We start from the raw sequence: 20,773 nt of genomic DNA on the forward strand, positions 1-20,773 counted from the left end.
AACCCGGATGAATGGAAGACCGCGAGCTATGGGCCTCCTCCAGAATCAACTCCCGAAGCCCATCCACATTGGGCACACAAATCTGGCCCTGCATCTCAACACCCTATCATCACCATGATCACATCTCTGGCATCATCATGCTGAACTCTGTCCTTAAGGATAAAAAAATGCGGATCATCATACTGGCGCTCTCTGATGCGATAATATAAGGAAGAACGAGAAACCACACAAGCCAATACCCGACTGGGCTCCAAAATATCTAACCTCACGAACCGATTGGCCAAGGCCTGAACATCTACTGCAAGAGGTCTCTCCCCAACTAGAATATATGCCAAACTCCCCATACTCATCGCCTTTCAGCTCAAAGCATCGGCCACCACATTGGCCTTTCCCGGATGGTATAATATAGTGATGTTATAATCCTTTAGCAACTCTAACCATCTCCGCTGCCTCAAAAAGATCCTTCTATTTGAACAAGTGATGGAGGCTACAATGATCAGTAAACACCTCACAAGACACACCATACAAGTAATACCTCTAAATCTTCAACGCGTGAACTATGGCAGCCAACTCCAAATCTTGAACGGGGTAGTTCTTCTCATGGGGATTCAACTGACGGGAAGCATAAGCAATAACTCTACCCTCCTACATCAATACACAACCAATACCAACTCTCGAAGCATCACAATACACGGTATATGAACCTGAAGCTGATGACAAAACTTACACTGGAGCTATGGTCAAAGCTGTCTTGAGCTTCTGAAATCTCTCCTCACACTCGTCCGACCATACAAATGAAGCACCATTCTGAGTCAACTTGGCTAAGGGCGATGCGATAGATGAGAATCCCTGAATAAAACAGTGATAATAACCCGCCAAACCAAGAAAGTTGCGAATCTCTGTGGCTGAGGCTGGTTTAGGCCAACTCTATACCGCCTCTATCTTCTTCGGATCAACCTAAATACCCTCACTGGACACCACGTGCCCCAAGAAAGCCACTGAACTGTGCCAAAATTCACACTTGGAGAATTTTGCATAAAGCTTCTCCTCTCTCAATCTCTGTAACACAACTCTCAAATGCTCTGTGTGCTCCTCCTAACTACGTGAATACACCAGAATATCATCAATGAAGACTATGACAAATGAGTCAAGATAAGGCTGAAACACGTTGTTCATCAAATGTATGAACGCTGCTGGGGCATTGGTCAGCCCAAAAGACATCACCAAGAACTCATAATGACCATATCGGGTCTTGAAAGCTGTCTTAAGAATATCTGAGTCCCTGTTCTTCAACTGGTGATAACTTGAATAGAGATCAATCTTGGAGAACACTCTCGCTCCCTGAAGCTGGTCGAATAAATCATCAATGCGAGGCAAAGGATACTTGTTCAATTGCCTATAATCAATGCACATCTTCATAGTGCCATCTTTCTTCTTTACTAATAGAATCGGCGCACCCCAATGTGACACACTAGGCCGAATGAACCCTTTAAGCTTCTCCTTTAATTCCTTCAACTCCGCTGGTGCCATACGATATGGTGGAATAGAAATGGGCTGAGTGCTCGGCCCTAGGTCAATACCAAAACCAATATCCCTATCCGGTGGTATGCCCAACAGATCTGCAGAAAACACATTGGGAAAATCCCTCACAACTGGAATAGAATCATTACTGGGAGTCTCAGCACCGACATCCCTCACAAAGGCTAGATACAAAAGAAAACCCTTACCAACCATACGCTGGGCTTTCAAGAATGGGATCACTCTACTGTGAACATAATCAGTCACACCTCGCCACTCAATCCGTGGCACACCCGGTATAGCCAATTTGAGTGTCTTAGCATGACAGTCCAGAATAGCACGACACGAAGATAGCCAATCCATGCCCAAAATGACATCGAAATCCACCATACAAAATAACAAAAGATCCACACAGATCTCCAGACCCCCAATCGTCACCACACATGACCGGTACACACAGTCTACAATAACAGCATCACCCACCGAGGTAGATACATGAACAGGTGAAACAAGAAACTCACGGGGCGTACCCAAATAACGAGCAAAGTATGATGACACATAAGAAAAGGTAGAACCGGGATCTATCCAAAATCAGAACAAAGACATCAAAATATGCTAAGGGAACAAATCCCAAGCAAAAATAATCAAAATACGACAAAAATCCCGAAATTACCAAAACTCAACCACCGGGCCCACGTTAATTCAATAATTTTTACATCAATAGATTCCTTATCTACCCATGAGTTCATACATATCAAAATTTCTGATATCCGATCTCAAATGGTCCTTCAAAACCTCAAGCAAATGTCTAAGTTTCCAAGCCTTAGTTATTCAATTTTTTTGTCTTAATTTCCATGATTATTTAGGTGAAATTCACATTAGAATCGAGTTTTAAGTCCAAGAATCTTACCTCCAAGTGATTCCCCTTGAATCCCTCTTCAATACCCTTCAAAAAGCTCAAAAAACGACCAACAATGGAAGAAATAAATCCCACATTCGCGGACAAGACGATCTTTTAAACCTTCTGCCCAGGCCTAAATTACTTCATTGTGATCATGGGACATCCTTCGCGATCGCGAAGTACAAATTCTCAGCTCCCAAAATTAACCCTATGCGAACGCGATGCTCAGTCATCTAACACTACGCGATCGCGTACTGGATACCGCGTTCGCAATGAACAACTTCAAGCCAAGACCCCTGGTCCACTTAACTCTGCGCGAACGTGACCCACTCACGCGTTCGCGATCAACAATGCCTTCACCTTATGCGATTGCATCCCCAGCTTCGCGAACACATTGACCAAACTAGACTGCCCCCACAATAGCTCTACACGATCACGAGACCCCCTACGCGATCGCAAAGAGTAAAAACTCTGCAATAGCTGAACTCAAAAATCTGCAACTCTCCAAGGCATGAAATGGTACGATTGACCAACTGAAACTCACCCGAGGCCCTCGGGACCTCAACCAAAGGCACTAACATACCCCAAAACCTCATTCAAACTTGTTCCAATCTTCAAAACACCTCAAACAACATTAAATCAGTCTAAACACATCAGATTTAAGCCAAACTTTCTAAAATCTTCTGAATTTTGGTTTTGATCAAAAACCCAACCAAACCACGTCCGAATAACCTAAAATTTTGCGCACACATCCCAAATAACACAATGGAACTACTGCAACTCTATAAATTCCATTACGACCCCTATATCAAAATCTCGCCCACCAACTAGAAATCCCCAAATATCCACTTTCGCCAATTCAAGCCTAAATCTACTTTGAACCTCCAAAACTCATTCTGATCACGCTCCTAAGTCCCAAATCACCTCCCAAAGCTATCTGAACCATCGAAACTCACATCCGAGCCCTCTAACACCTAAGTCTGTATTCAATTGACTTTTTTAACTTAAACTTCCTCAAAAGAGACTAAGTGTATCAAACCTTACCAAAACCATTCCGAATTCGATCCGACCAATCCGATACCACATAATACGGATAAACAAAATATAAAGAAGTAGAAATGGGGGAAATGGAGCGGTAACTCATGAAACGACTGGTCGAGTCATCACAATGAGTTGATTCTAGAGGAGGCTCGCAGTTCCGGTATTCTATTCATCCGGGCACCGCCAAGATGCATCAGGACTTGCGGCAGCATTATTGGTGGAGGAGAATGAAGAAAGATATAGTGGCATGTGTGGCTCGGTGTATAAATTGTCAGGAAGTAAAGTACTAGCATTAGAGACCTGGTGGTTTGCTTCTGAAAATAGAGATTCTTGAGTGGAAATGGGAGCGGATCACTATGGATTTCATTGTGGGACTCCCACGGACTCAGAGGAAGTTCAATACAGTTTGAGTTATTGTGGATAGACTGACTAAGTCACATCATTTCATTCCTGTGGTAGTTACCTATTCTTCAGAGAAATTGGTAGAGATTTCTCTCCATGAGATCGTTCGTCTTCACGGTGTTCCCGTGTCTATCATTTCTGATCAAGGTATGTTGTTTACCTCGCATTTTTGGAGGGCAGTGCAGCGTGAGTTGGGCATGCGGGTTGAGCTGAGCACATCATTTCATCCTCAAACGGACGGGCAGTCCGAGCGCACTATTCAGATATTGGAGGATATGCTCCGCGCATATGTTATTGACTTCTGAGGTTCATGGGATCAGCTCTTGCCGATAGCGGAGTTTGCCTACAACAACAACTATCAGTCGAGCATCCAGATGGCTCTCTATGAGGCATTATATGGTAGACGGTGTCGATCGGCGGTTGGATGGTTTGAGCCAGGGGAGGTTCGGTTATTGGGTACAGATTTGGTACAGGATGCCTTGGATAAGGTTAAGATCATTCAGGATAGACTTCGCACAGCTCAGTCTAGGCAGAAGAGTTATACCAACCATAAGATCAGTGATGTTGCATTCATGGTGGGGAGAGAGTGTTGCTCCGTGTGTCACCCATGAAGGGTGTAATAAGGTTTAGAAAGAAGGCAAAGTTGAGCCCTAGGTACATCGGGCCTTTTTAGATCCTTGAGCGAGTGGGAGAGGTGGCTTACAGACTTGCGTTGCCACCTAGTTTATCAACGGTACATCCAGTGTTTCATGTGTTCATGCTTCGGAAGTATCACGATGATCCATCCCACGTGTTGGACTTCAGCACTATCCAGCTAGACAAGGATTTGACCTACGAGGAGGAGCGGGGATCTATTCTAGATCGGCAAGTTCGTCAGTTATTTTTGTAGACCTCCTATATATATATATATATATATATATATATATATACATAAATAAGAGGAGCATTATTGTCTTTTGTATAAAAAATCTAAACCCAATTTTCGTCTTTGTTTTCTTCTCTCCCTTGTCAATGACATCCCTCTCTATTCTATCTTCGATTTTTTCTTTCTCAACTAAGTACAAACATAATTTTCAAGGAAAAGAGGTGCTGGAAAATGGAAGAGAGAAAATTATTTAGCTCAAATATATAATTATTTTTAAGAAAGAGATTGTGTTTTCTCTTTAATCGGTTGACAAGTTTTATAATTGTGGGTTGTGGTTGGTGTCACCATTGACGAGCAGATGCCAATGCTTTTTGCTCACTAAATCTAAAGAATCCAAATTTTAGTTTCTATAGTGTGATGACCCGAAAGGTCATCTTGTATTTTAAAACTTAATTCTGTGCTTTTAAGCCTTAAAATCTCATTTTGTTTACCCTCCTCAATTTACGTGTGTAGTTCAAACGTGTTTCCGAAAAGCTTTTATGTTAAAAGTTGGTGAAAATAAGAAATTTTGCCTAAAAACTTCATTTGAGTTGACTTTGGTCAATATGTTTTGTAAACGGATCCAGATTCATGATTTGACGGTCCCGATGGGTCCGTATTGTGATTTGGAACTTGGGCGTATGCTAGGAATAGAAATCGGAAGTCCCTAGCCTGAGATATCGGACTTTGTCGAAATTTAAAGTTAAAAACTTAATGAAATGGAAGTATTTGAACAAGGTTTGACTTTTGGATATCGGATTCGTATTTTGGTTCCGAAACCCGGCTTAAATAGAATCGTTTGGTTGATAAATTGCTAGATTCTATTGGTCCGGAGGCTTGTTTGAAGGGAAACGCTATGGTTGAGCTTTGAGTTGATCCCGAGTTTAGCAGCTGGACTTTATCGTCAGGAGACCAAGGTAGATTTGCTGGCATCCGCAGATCCTGGAGTCTCTTCCTAGTCTTGTTATTTTACTGTTTCTTTTCCTTCAGAACAGTGTATTATCTTTCAAACTCTGTTTGTAGTAAATCGTAGTATCTCGTGAGTTGTGGACTCCAGATCCTAAATTTTTCAGATATTTTGGATTTTATAATATTCCGCAAACTCTGTTTAGCCTAATTAGTTGTGTTATTAAAAATTGGCTGAAGTTAATTTTGTGAATTCTCTAACGTTGGCTTGTCTAGAAAGTAAAATGTTAGGCACCATCACAGTCCCGAAGGTGGGAATTCTAAATCGTGACATATAGAAACTATCTAATTATAAAAATTAAGAAGAGAGAATGATAGAAAAGCAAAAAAATCGTAAGACATTCAGATGCCTCAAACTTTTCTTCATAGAGGGGAGAGCCACGTCTAAGGAAGAAAGGAAAAAATGGGAACTAGGTTTAGGTTTTGGTGGAAAGACAAAAATAGCCATCTTATTTATTCATTAGTGGTATTGTGTTAAGGGTTTTATAAGGAAAGCAAATGTGTGTACAATGTTAACCTACTACAACTATGTAGTATATTAGCATAACCTTATATATATATATATATATATATATATATATATATAGGTCCTTTGATTCAATAGTAAATCTTGAATGGAGAAACCCATGGTAGGAAGCAATTGGGGTATTACCACTTTTAGCCCACGCCAGAAACTATTTACATCCGGTAGTCGAAAAAGTGTATAAAATTTGTATAATTTTTATATATAACATACAAAATATATATATATTTTATACATTTATTCGGCTATTATGTTTACAGCAGTTATACATTGTCATTTCTCCTAAGCAATTTCCATGTTAACGGGCCATATGCAGCTCAATTTATGTTGGAAAATAACATTGTATAGCCACTCTCAAAATAATAGCTGAAAAATATATTTTTTTTGTGTTTTTTTTGTGTATATATATACATTCTGTATATTATATACAAAAATTATACAAATTTTATATACTTTTTCGGTAATTTTTGACGCGGACTAAAAGTGATAATACCCTATTTATATTATTTAGGTCAGTAAACTGCAAATATCAGATGGTTAAACTCTTTTTGAGAGAAAGGTAAATTTGCTTTTTTCACGAAGAGAGAAAGGTAATTGAAAAGTTTAAAAAGTGAGAGCTCCTTCCTCTTGGATTAATTAGCTTAAACCGAATGCTTAGTTTGAAAGACAGAAAAATGTTACCTGTCACAATGTATTATGGACGTATGAGTTATTGACAAAATATCATATGGCAAAACCACAACAAAAAATGCATTTAAACTACCATAAAAAAAATGCAATATATCCATAAACTAATACTAATCCATACATTATAATATATCCATGAAATAATTCTTGTATTAACTCTCCAGTTTTTACTATATTTCCACCACTTTTTCCACTTCATTCCTTCCCCTTATAGTTACGTTGCATGGGTTTCTTATTGGATCGTCCAAGGTTTAGTTTTTTCTGCAATATTTGTCATTGCCCATGAACGTGGCCACAATGCCTTTTGTGATTACCAATGGGTTAATGACACTGTTGGTTTTATCCTCCATTCTGCACTTTTAGTCCCATACTTCTCATGGAAAAATGGTCATCGCCGTCATCACTCTAACACTAGTTCCCTTGAACGTGTCATGTACATTTTTTTTGTGCCAAGGCTTAAATCCGAACTAAAATGGTACTATAAATACTTGAACAATCCATTAGGACAAGTAGTCACACTTGCCTTCACAATCATTCTTGGCGAGCCTTTGCACTTGGCATTCAATCTCTTCGGCAAACCTAGTGATCTCTTTGCATGTCATTTTGATCCATATGCTCCTATATGTAATGACCGTGAGATAAAACAAATTTACATTTCAAATGCAGGTGTGATTGCAGCTACTTATGTGTTGTATCGTCTTGCTTTGGCACAAGGGCTACCTTGGCTTATATGCTTCTATGGGGTACCCCTCCTAATCGCGAAAAACCTTTATATATTAGTCACTTTTTTGCACCATACTCATCCTTCATTATTAGGAGAATATTACCAGTTTGATGATACCCCAGTTCATAAGGCAATATGGAGGGATTTTAAGAAGTGCATCTATGTGGAGAAAGATGAAGAATCTCCTGATAAAGGTGTTTTTTGGTATAAAAATAAGTTCTAAAAGTTGAACACCGATGACTATTTACCTAAATTGGTTTAATGTTCAATAATACTCATGGTAATAATTATTTTGGATTGTGTATCGTATATGTTGTTACTTTAAATAAAGTGTTTGTTTCCCTCGCTACGTACGTAAATATGATAATATCCATTTTACATAACCACCAATTTGGTGTGACGGAATTATTATGTTATTTTTCTTTTCATTCTGTCATGTTATATGTGAACTGAATAATACATGATACCATCACCCAAAAAAACTCAGAAAAAGTGTGTCATTCTTTTTGGGTTGACTAAAAAGGAAAGAGTATCACATAATTTGGGACAGAGGATGTATTCCATTTGACGGCAATTTCTTTGTATTTTTGCAAATAAAAAATCAGCTTCATAAATATTGTTCTTTCTCCTCCCAAATCGAATCGGGAAGTTTCAAATATTATGGACAACAAATTTGATTTAGTTTCATAATTAATGAATAGTATGAAGTTAGTTTATGATAAAAAGCGATCATAGATCCTTAAGCAATTATGATTTGAAATATAAAAAAAAAAACGTTTATATAGTACTCATAGTGGCTTTCCACGAATTATGCATGTCATTAGCATATGAATTTGCCAGCAATTTTTGTTTATCATGATGGTTACGTGAAGATTGCGGCGAAATTTCAACTAACATCGTCATATTAAAAAATTTAACAGAATATAAAGGGAAAATTCCAAATCTTTACTTTAACAGTCCAGCCCGCTAGTAATATTGTCCGCTCTAGGTCTAGGCCCTCACGTGTTTAAAACGCATCGTTAGGGTCTAAGACTTGTTAATTTATCTGCAGCATCCCTCTTGTGTTTTGCTGATGTGAGACTCTATCTAAAGTCTGGGGTGTTACATTTACGCGGTGAATGGGGGATGTAAATGAAGGCTTACATATTATACTTGACAACAATTTATTTGTATTTTCCTGTAATACATGGCAGTTTCGTAAAGAATATATATATATATAATTTGATAACAATTTAAGTTATACATAGTGTTTCAAATCAACCACCTGTTGTTGAGAAAACAAAGAGTATATATAGTGTTTCAAAATCAACATTCCGTTGTGCATAATCACTGAAACTTGGACTACTTGGAGTGTATAATCGGTTGTTAATTATAACAATTCGAACTTTGTGGTAAGCTAATAACAGGACGATTATATATAGTTGGTGAAATACAGACAGACCCTTAAAGTTGACATGATCACGAGTCTGGTAACATTATTGGGACATTATTTTTTCTCTAACGTACATGTCCATTTATTTATATGGATAACAAGACATATATGATCAGATTCAACGTCTTCATCAGCTAGTTTTTCTAGAGTGACGAGAATATGGGGACGCCTGTTAAGGTACTTCCGCCATCAACAATGAAAACATTGCCCGATACGTATTGCGAAGAATCATGGATTAAGTACCGGACCACAGATGTTAAAGCCGGATCTGTTGTTACAAAAGTTTTCAGAGGAACAGTTTTGAAAACAACATTATGGAAACGTTTCTGTCGGACAAGGTTCTCTGTTATCTCAGATTTGAAAACTCCTGGTGCTATTGAGTTCACTCTGATCTTGTGTACTCCCAATTCAAGGGCCATTATCTGCCATTGTTTTTTGAATAATTAATGCAAATTAATATATGTATAACAGAGAAGAAAATTGCAGATAAATCAATGGTAGATGCATCCTTGTGGGAATTAAACCAATTAAGACAAGTGAAGCTTGCTCAGTTGGTAAAGTATCTCCACCCACGACCGTTAGGTCCTGGGCTCGAGTCACGCTAGGGGAGAAGTGTGAAAACACTATAGATCCTCCTAAATTGGGAGGAAATTTATTTTAAAAAATGTAGTATGTAGCCCAATGGTGTATCCTAGTGGTAGCAAAATGGTTAAAAAAATAGTTATCTACCCATATTATTCAGTAAAAAATCGGTTGAATAATTAACTTTTTAAAAACAGGTCAAATATGGATAAGAACCATATTATCCAAACTAATGGGTTTAACTTTTGCATTTGTAAAGCCTCAAATTGAAGGTTCTTCAAGTTTAAGAGACTAGGAATTCTCCCAAAAGTGATCATATTCAAGAAGCTATGGATCCATATTAAATATGGGTCGGGTAGATTGTATAAGTCAAAATCTGCCCTAAGGGAATTTAGCATAAAGTGGCATCAAGGAAAATGATGCGGCCGAAGTCGACTAGTAAACAGTGGGACTCGTAACCGGGCAGTTAACGATGGTCGAGGTCGAGCACCAAAGGCAAAGCACTAACGAGTAGTTTTTGTAATAAGATATTAAAGAGAATATTCCATTGAATATTCTCTGCACTTGTACTATTAGAGTTGATTAGGGATATGTTCCATATAAATAGAAAAGGAGATAATGGATAAAGCATGTAATATTCATTTGGTAGGAACACTTTTTGAGAAGAAGACTCTCTCTCTAGAAAAGATACAAACTCTACATTTCTACTAAGATTCCATCATCCATTATTTCATACTTTTCCATCAGATCCGAGAATAGTTCCAGTATTCAAATATTTGTCTGTCATTCATCACTGTGAGAAAGAAAAATCATCCACCTCATTCAATATTGGGTGAAACGTTCTCCTTATTTACATAAATATCATTTATTGCTATTTATTGCTTGATATTCCTCTATTATTGCTTAAATCCTTCGGAATATTATGCGCACTATTTTTAATTCCCCATCAACATTATCTCAAGTTATACATACAAACTAGTTATAAATCTAGAGATATTATTATTAACTAGGTTTAACTCTTTATTATATAAGATTTAATAGTTTAACTGAAAGTTTATGCTTTTTGGTCAAACATGGATAATTTATCCGTTTTTGTATTACATGTTTTCTGTTACACCCCATATCTTCGTACGAAAGAGTATTCGTAAGTCAATTGATGTAAGCTCAGAAATGAGATCATTTTTCAGAGTATATAAAGTAAGTTAATCATGTTACCTTGGAGATTACAAATCTTTAATATCATGGATAACAAGTACGAAGAGAGTTGAAAGGCTAAGAAGCTTAACAAATTGAAGAAAATAAGTTTCGTCGAATGTTGACAAGTTGAGAATATTATAACGTGTACTTTTGTGATGAGATTAGGGTGCTTAACAAGATAAGGAGGTTGTGTTATGAGTTATTTTAGTCGTATGATAGTCACGTGCTATGTTTTTAAGTCAAGCAAGTTGTGGAACAAAAGTTGGCTAAGACCATCACAAGTTACATTCAAAAATATGTTGATGCGATTTTATCCCAATTTACTTTGAATTATGGGGTGATCTACCTACCAAATTGATGATCTATGAGTCTAGGTTCTAACTCATTAAACCATTTGTCGATATGACATCAGCGTAGAGAGATATTTGCATTTTCGCGAGACTACCAAGCAGCTCTCTATGGGACCCACAATAGCGGTTGAGATATATTGATATATAAAAGACACCCCAATCCCGATTTAACTCATTATTTTTCAGTATCTTCATAACCTAGACACCTAAAAAGACTCTCTCAAGGTTGTCTCATGATCCAAGAACCAAACTAAGGGCAAACAACACAAATCAAGTGTCGGGAATCCTATCGCGCTAGTAAGTTTCTTGTTCTTCTTGTTAATATTGATTTTTGGGTGCTTCCAGCTCGTGTGGGAGGTTGTTTTTAAGTGGTTTAAGTTCTGTAAAATACTCTCCCAAGGTTTTTATATAAACCCTATGTTATTTCAAGTCTTTCAAATGGATTACACCATATTTCAACATCAAAAGTTAGTTCTAGTGAAGAACAACACCTCTTTGAGGTTGTGTTGTCATTGAGGATGGTAGTAGGCTGTGTTTGGATGGAATTTTAAGTTGTTTCTACTGGATAAGATGAGTATAAGAGACTAATAATTGTGCTTAATCTTGCTTGTATGTTAGTTAAGTTGTTAGGATGATAAACTACAAGATAATACTTGGATTAGCTCAAGTCACTTCTATGATGTTGTATTGCCATTGAGGGCTGTTGTAAGCTAAATATAACTTGGATTTTGACTTTAAGCTACTGTAAGATGTATTTTTATTGTGTTCTTGCATGTGCTTAAGGTTATCTTGATGTTTATTAAGTTAAATGAATGTACTAGACATGAACTAGTGAATACAGTTGCTAATTAAAGATAGTTAGAGTTGTGGATTATTTCTTTTGTTATAAATATATGGTATAAGGGTGGAATCATTGATGAATGACTTCATTATCATGTTAATAATGTTGTTAAGTTAATGTAAGAAGTCTATTAGGGGTGAGAATGGGGTTGAAGGATGCTGAAGGGATTCAATCCGAGCTTGCCGCTCATCGTGATAAGTTGATGACTTGTTAATGAAATATTTTGTACCCTATTGTTGATGTTGTTCCTATTGTATTGCTCTGGTTGTTGTTTTTGTTATATGGTATTGGAGGAGATCCTTGTTAAAAGGGAGATGCTGCCAAAATTTACATAAAACGAGCTACTAGCTTAAGTTACAAACTTAGCCTTTACTCAATACTGATTTTGAATCTCCTTATGCTATGGTAGACTAAGTTGAGTTGTTTGAAGAGTTTCTTGAAAGCTATTAAGGACTCAATGAGAATAAGGTATATTAAGGCTAAACATTTCCTTTATTTTGGCATGATCCTGTAAGTACTTGAGTTTGATAACGAGGCATAAAGAGAAGTTCGTATTCCTGAACTTATGTACATTATCCTAGTTTCATAAGTTATAGCATTTACCCTTATCGGGACTTCATATTCAGTTAGTATTGTCTTCTTTTAGCAAGAGATCATAGAGTATATATATATATACAGTATTATAGTATTTTCACCACTATCGAGCTATAATTGATGGGCAGACCCCTATTGGGCATCCTCTGATCAGATGGTAAGTTATATATCGAGCGTACTATGGCCGACTGCCTATGAGCGAGCCCAAAATAGCCGAGATATAGAGCCTAGTATGTCCGAGCGCCTATGAGCTAGCATACTAAGGTAGAGCAGTTACACATACCTAGCCTTATAAAGTCGGACAACTATTTTACTTACTATATTGATAGAGTTGAGTCAGTATCAACATGTAAGCATATCTTCAAATTATCTTTGACTCCCGGTTACTTTTTGTTATTATACTATCAGTTCAGTTTTAGCTTTAAGTTATTCTGCCTTACATACTCGGTACATCATTACTGACTTTCTTTTTGCTGGGGATGCTCCAGTTCATGCCTACAGGTCTTGATTGACAGTTAGACAGACCCTCTCAGCAGACAAAGTCAAACATTAGCTTGGAATCCATTTTATATATACATGTTTGATGGGTAGGTCGAGGCCCTGTCCCGACCATGATATAGTTCAATTTTCTCTAGAGGCTTGTAGACGAGTCCTGTATATTTTGTGTATCAATAGATGTTCATGGCGGCTTCATCGGCCTGCATAGATATATATATTAGCTTTTGTGTATGTTTACCCCACATATAAGAGCGACGTTATTTCCAAACAATTCAGAATATGGTCTCATCGGCCTAAGTTGAGGGTTACACCTCCAAAGTTCACAGTTATAGAGCGGTTCTCGGGTCGAGTATGGCACCGGGTGCCGGCCACGCCTCCCTATTTTTGGGGTGTGACAACCTTGGTATTAGGGCAGTTCTTTCCTAAGGAGTCTACAAGCCATGTCTTGTAGAACCTTGTTTATAGATGTGTTGTGTCATGAGAGTTCGAGCCAAGACTTATGTTTGCTAATTATAGAGATGCTTGAATTAGAAAAATTACAGCTAGCCAGAGGGCTAATACATCAGCATGTAAGGGCAATAGTAGAGAGAGAATTCTTAGCGATGTGGCCCTGTTTGAGGCCCTATTAGATCGTGCATACAAGATGGTGCACTCTAGAATAGTACATGTTAGATATAAATACTAGAACTTTCAAAAATATCAGAAGACATGTAGTGGCATCCTAGAAGGGATAAATATTTACTTTAGTATGACTCACGCCCCTAGTAAGAAGAGAATAGCAGGCTACCCTAAAGAGCTAGTGAGATGGATCAAGGGGAGACAAAAGGGAAAGAATGTTTTGTTGAAGTTTTTAGAATAAGGTAATAAATAGATATATTAGCAGGAGAATAAGAAGAGAGTAAATGAAGCATTACGAGTAAGATGTGATAAAAGGGTGGTAACAGTAAATCATAATATGACAGGATGACATAGTCTATAGCCGAGTAAAGGAAAAGACAAGAGGTGACATGCCCTGAGACTATAAAAGAGTATAAGCCATAAAGTCATATCCTCATTTCAAGAAAATGAGTTGGCGACTCCAACGTAATTACTAGAAGACTAAGTTAGACCCCTTGGATTAATAGAAATCAACACAAGCTAGTAAACAAGAAAAAAAATCGAACATGATTTAGGGACCAAAGGATTCGATAATGGTCGGCATCATAAAAATTTCAGAAATCGTGTTCCGGAAAAGATATAATGGACAACGGAAGAATAACCTTTAAAGGTCATTCAAGAAGACGCTTCCCTAAAGCAAAGCAATGTGAACAGAGTTATGCTTAAAGGACTAATTGTGCCACTTACACTAGGTGCCACCCTCGCACGTAAGAAATTCAGTTATCCCTGGTATAGAAAAGTCACCACAAGGAGAGTAAGAGTCTGTGAAGATGTGAAAATATGCCAAAGATGCAGAGGTAACTATAGACTAGTAAAGGAAGAATGCGGTAAAAAGGCGAAAAGGGTGAGATTGCTTTTATTCAGATCCTACATATATGTTATGACTCCAGAACATTATACAAGCACGATGGCAGGGGAGATGTTGTAAGGGTTCCCTCCCAGGATGTTATTGATAAATAAGTGCAAATGAACGCTTGATACATAAGGAGCCAGTGTGATAGGCAAGTTAAGACAAGGGAAACAACCCAAGAGAGATTACGCGGAATATAGAAATGAGAATGGACCAACGAGTAGTTAGTAGTTGGTTCAGTAAGAGCCTAGTTATGTATAGACAAGATGATATAGATAAATCAGTAGATCATGCAAGATAAACGTAGTATACCTCAGCATAGTGAATTTAAACCCACGTATATGACATCATAATCCTTGAGAAATATTCAGATAGGACTTGGGGAAGTTGAAGGTACCGTGTAAGTGTTACAGAAATAAAAGAGAATGCTATTGGGTAGACAATAAAAAATTTTAGTTCAAAAGTAACCCTACGTGCACAATGGCATAGAGGTAAGTAACTGAGGATAATTATGGGCGAGTAAGAACATCAAAAATTATATGGGGTATACAATGTAATAAGCTCGCAGCTTTACATGAGTCAAAAGGTCTTCCCTAAGTGCTACAACAAAAGACTAGATAAGGAAATAAGGAAGAAGGCTTCAACATAAGCATAGTGACCTAAAAAAGAAATGATCTTGTAACAACATCGTATGCACTCTCTAAGAAAGCGGTACCTATTGTGACTAAGAAACGGGAAGTAAAATCCAAAATCATATTTGAGATCATATGAGTTGCACAAATGCCAATATATATGAGGCACTAAGATAAGCCAAGTATTTATGCAACAAGTGGCTGAATGACCAAGAAAACTAATTGCTTACTTTTAACTAAAGTTGAGAAGGCACGAAAGAAATTATTCGATCTATGACCCAGAGTTTGTAACGTTATGAACATACTTAAGATTTTAGAGTATTATCCATGCAGAATATATGTTGACAATGAAACAGCCATATGATACTCCAGTATAAGTTAAATGAAAGAATTGAGTCCACATCACAGACAAAAGCTTGAATTGCTAGAAGGTTATATCATGGACGTTCCATAGCATCCACGATGGGCTAAAGTAATAACTAATAACCTGAGCCATAGATCAGAAGATAAAGTAAGCCTACTTAAAGGCTGAGATAGAAGAGGAAACTAAAGATTTTCATCGGTTATGATTATTAGACCCCAATGAGTATAGAAATCGTAATTCAGAACATTGTAGAATCACTCTAAATGTCAGAGGTACAAAGAGATAGTATAATAGCCATATTCTATAATGGCTCTACGATAAATCTAGTTAGAACAGTACCAACCTCGTAAGAAGTCAGTATGAAGCCTTCGTCGGATTGTGTATGCACTTAATGTGCAAGTATTATAGTAGTGCTTTAAGATGTGGATGTGAATTCTAACTATGTGGAAGGGATGTTATGAAAGAGATAGAAGACACGATTCAAGATTTAAAGGTAAGTAAGGAACAAGTGAAGAAGGTACGAGATGCCCAAGTACAAAAGGTTACAAATAATCCAGATATCTGATAGAGGGCTAGAAGCGTCATAATTCTGTATCAAGAAATGATAGTGTTGTCGTTAGTGGCATATGTTCCAGCCTATGGTTTCCAGGTACAAAAAGGTCTAGATAAGAGAGTAAAGAAGAGTTGGAGACGATATGATGTCTCGTTTAAGAATAACATAAGGAAATCTATGGTGCTAGTAAGTTAAAGAAGGTTGCGAGTAGTATAAATAGATATATGTAGGTCGCAAGCGAAAGTATGGTAGAGCGACAAGGTTTTAGGTGGACAGGAGTAAGGATAAGAAAAGGTGAGTGAGAAGGTGATGAGAATAGGTAAGTCCCCAGGATTAAACCCATCACAACAAGAGAGTTGATGGTTTCCATAAATTAAAAAAAGCTCAGTATAGCATAAGTAAGCTCAGAAGAGTTTAAGACTAGTAGAATTTAGAAGAGATTGAATATTTCCCTAGTGATAGAATAAGGGTGTAATTGTGATAGCTAACCAAGGCTATTAAACAAGATATAGCAATAGTCGTAATTTTGACAAAGTACTGAGCGAAAAATATCAGTGCACCTATAGATTCCCAGAGGGACAACTTGTCATAGTTCTGTATATGTTCACAAAGTGAGGCCTAGAGATTGGCTAAAATCTTAAGGAAAAAGTAGAGAAGAGCCACAAAGATGCACATATAAGGACAGAGTCGTACATGCGGCATGATATAATGCAGCAATAGTTACGATATTGGAAGAATTTCGACCACAAGTCGTGGTGTGAGAAAGAGGCCTAAAGGGGGGACTGCCATGGCCCTTGAATTTTTTACAGAACAATTGCCTATATGGAAAGGGCATCAGTAAAGTACTTGCAAGAGCTATAGTTTATGAGACTAATAAGCGCATCAGTCAACATTGGAGGACGAATGTTCTAAAGTGGGGAATGATGTTATACCCTATATCTTTGTACGAAAGAGTATTCGTATGTCAATTGATGTAAGCTCATAAATGAGATCATCTTTAAGAGTACATAAAGTAAGTTAATCATATTACCTTGGAGATTACAAATCTTTAAGATCATGGATAACAAGTACCAAGAGGTTTGAAAGGCTAAGAAGCTAAACAAATTGAAGAAAATAAGTTTCGTCGAATGTCGACAAGTTGGGAATGTTATAACGTGTACTTTTGTGATGAGACTAGGGTGCTTAACAAGATAAGGAGGTTATGTTATAAGTTATTTTAGTCATATGATAGTCGTGTGCTATGTTTTTAAGTAAGCAAGTTGTGGAACAAAAGTTGGCAAAGGTCATCACAAGTTACATTCATAAATGTGCTAAAAATTAGGTAAAATATAAATGCGCTTTTATCCCAATTTACTTTGAACTATGCGGTGCTCTACCTACCAAATTGAATATCTATGATTCTAGTTTGTAACTAAGTAAACCATTTGTTGATACGACGTCATCATAGAGAGAAATTTGCAGTTTTATGAGACTACACAAGCAACCCTCTATGGGACCCACAATGGTAGTTGAGATATATTGATATATATAAGATGCCTCAACCCCGTTTTAGCTCATTATATTTTAGTATCTTCAGACCCTAGACACCTAAAAATACTCTCTCAAGGCTCTCTCGTGATCCAAGACCCAAACAAAGGGCATACAACACAAATCAAGTATCGGGAATCCCATCGCGCTAGTAAGTTTCTTGTTCTTCTTGTTGTTGTAGATTTTTGGGTGGTTCCAGTTCGTGTGGGATGTTATTTTAAGTGGTTTAAGTTCTGTAAAATACCCTCTCAAGGTTTTCATATCAACCCTAGATATTTCAAGTCTTGCAAATGGATTACACCATATTTCAACATCAAAGGTTAGTTTTAGTGAAGAATAATACCTCTTTGAGGTTGTATTGTCATTGAGGATAGTTGTGGGCTGATGAGATTTTAATGTTCTTGCCTTATATTTTGATGATCTAACAAACTTACTGTTAAAAAGCAGATAAGGAACCTCACACACTTGGTATACATTTCAAATGAACGAAGTCCAGCCTGAACTCCAGCTAAGGTGAACTGCTGCAAACAAAGAGAAATGAGGAACAAGACAGGGGCCTAATCCCTTGGTGTTCTCTGACATAAGTACAAGTCAACTATAAAGTTGGAAAGCAACTGTAGATAGTAACTGCCTGCAACTATACACGCGACAGTGCAGCAGTCACTTCCCATTGGGAAGAGATTTGTACCAACCAAGAATTGACATCATCCTTGTGATGTCTTTGGTTATATAACAACATGGTGCAAGGCACAAGATATTCACTTGAGCATTTAGTGATATTCTCTCAAGCATTAAAGATTTTATCTAGTATTGAAGTCACTAGTGTGTGAAGAACAAGAAGATAACTACACTAAAGGATCAGTTTCACAATGAGTCCATGTGTATCCGTAGTTTAGTTGTAATCTTTTTAATTGTTCTTCATTGTAATTCCTAAATTGCTTAGCTAGAAGCATTGCTTTGGAACCCCTTTGTAAAACCATAAACTTTCTAAGTGTGTATTATGACTAGATATAGTCATAAGTTAAAGTCTTTGTAACTAGTGAGTGACAAAGTGGCGTATGGTAAGTGTATCACAAGTTAGTTAAGTTGAAGTCTTTGTAATAGAGTCATTACAAAGTGGCTTGTAATAGTGTGATTATAAGTTAGTGAAGTTGAAAGCCTACAAGTGTAGGTCGTGGTTTTTTGCCCCCTTGAGTGTGATTTTTCCACGCAAAAATCCCATGTCTCTCTTACTTACTGCTTACTTAGTATTCTCAATGGAAACTCATATAGGACCAGATACTCTATAGTTTGGTGGACTCATATAAACTAACAATAGGTGTTAGAGCATGTTCTTTCTAAAAGGTTAACACCTAAAAAGGATCTCAATGGCTGCTCCACCCAACTTTAAGGAAGGACAATCAATCTACAGACCTCTTAGATTCAATGGTCAGTACTACGGTTGGTGGGAGACTCGTATGCATGATTTTATAATGGCTGAAGACTCAGAACTGTGGGACATCATTTGTGATGGTCCACATATTTCTATGAAGAAGCTTGGAGAAACTAGAACAATGGTGCCGAAAGATAGAAAAGAGTGCAGTGATATTGACAGAAAAGTCATAGAAAAGAACTATCATGCCAAGAAAATCTTGGTATGTGGTATAGGATCTGGTGAGTACAACAGAATCTCAGCTTGTGATTATGCCAAAGAAATATGGGAAGTATTACAAACCGCACACGAAGGAACTACTCAGGTTAAACAGTCCAAGATTAACATGTCACCACTAAGTATGAGCTCTTTAGGATGAAGGATGATGAGTCTATACAAGATATGGACACTAGATTAATATCCATTATAAATGAGCTTCATTCACTTGGAGATGTTATTCCCAGAAACAAGCTTGTAAGGAAGATTCTCAGTGTTCTACCTAGCTCTTGGGAGAGTAAGGTGAATGCCATCACTAAAGCTAAAGATTTACAAACTCTAACCATGGATGAGCTGATTGGAAATCTGAAGACATATGAGATGAAAAGAAAGAAAGAAAGTGAAAGGGGAGAGTCCAAAAAAGAAAAGAACTCGGTGCTCAAGGCTGAAAACAGTGACTCAAGTGAAGAAGATAGTGACATAGCCTATCTTACCTAAAGGTTTCAAAAGGTGGTTTGAAGAAATAGTGGTATACCAAAGAGAGGCAGTTCAAGTTAGGCAAGGAAAAATGATCTATGTCACAAGTGCGGAAAGCCAGGACATTTCATCAAAGACTGTCCACTTCTGAAACAGGAGCAATACAATAAAACCCTAACAAAGAAGCAAAATGGAACCCGGTTCCGGACAAATGATTCAGTCGAAATAGTGCAGCTGACAATATTGTGAAGTAAGCCCTTGCTGCTTGGAAAAACTCCTCCAGTTAATCAGAAGGGGAACCAGATGCAGAAAACAACTCCATGATGGCAGTGGAAACTGAAGCAACGAAATATGACTTACTGTTTGCACTAATGGCTCAATCTGAAAATGATGAAGAGGATGAAAATGATGAGGTAAATTTCAGGGATGTTCAGAGAAATCTGAAGTACTACTCTTCTAAGAAATTAAGGTCATTAGCAAATGTTCTAATTGATGCATATTATAGCCTTATTAATGATAATGAGTTCTTGACCATAGAGCTAGGAGATGCTGAACATTCTAGAGATGATCTGGTGGTCTGTGTAGTGGATCTAAATGAGACCATAGCTAATCTTGAAAAAGAAAAGGAAGCTTTGAATAAAAAAATAAATAGTGTAGAAAATGAGAGAGATGACTTGGTGACAGTGGTTGTTGATTTGAAGGAAACTATAGAAGGCTTTAGCAATGAAAAGCACACTCTAGAAGAGAAAATTGCAGTTACTAAGCAAGAGAGGGATGATTTTTTAGTGTTAATTACTGACTTAGAGGAAACTATTGAGAGACTCAAATAAGAACTTAGGCCTACAAGTATTGAGAAAGGGAAAGAAGTAGCCAGTGAGTCACACATCAAACTTGAAAAGGAATTAAATGATGTTAAAACTAGTCTA

The 20,773-nt window shown here is 37.3% G+C and overlaps 2 protein-coding genes across 2 annotated transcripts in view; one reads left to right on the plus strand and one right to left on the minus strand.

Moving 5' to 3' along the window:
* Positions 1-7,100: 7,100 nt before the first annotated feature.
* LOC104230317 (delta(12)-fatty-acid desaturase FAD2-like) lies at positions 7,101-7,889 on the plus strand (the record flags this gene model as incomplete). The annotated part of the gene is made up of 1 exon (XM_009783082.2): positions 7,101-7,889. A coding segment is annotated over one exon (789 nt), but the record flags the coding sequence as incomplete, so codon positions are not given.
* Positions 7,890-9,051: 1,162 nt separating this feature from the next.
* The window catches only part of LOC104230314 (uncharacterized), a 38,324-nt gene continuing 26,602 nt past the window's right edge, over positions 9,052-20,773 (minus strand). The window contains exon 3 of the mRNA XM_009783078.2: positions 9,052-9,520. Within this exon, the coding sequence (XP_009781380.1) occupies positions 9,242-9,520 (279 nt within the window). The 3' untranslated portion in view covers positions 9,052-9,241. The remainder of the gene's footprint in view (positions 9,521-20,773) is intronic.

This window comes from Nicotiana sylvestris, chromosome 10 (assembly GCF_000393655.2).
Source record: "Nicotiana sylvestris chromosome 10, ASM39365v2, whole genome shotgun sequence".
Classification (NCBI taxonomy): domain Eukaryota; kingdom Viridiplantae; phylum Streptophyta; class Magnoliopsida; order Solanales; family Solanaceae; genus Nicotiana; species Nicotiana sylvestris.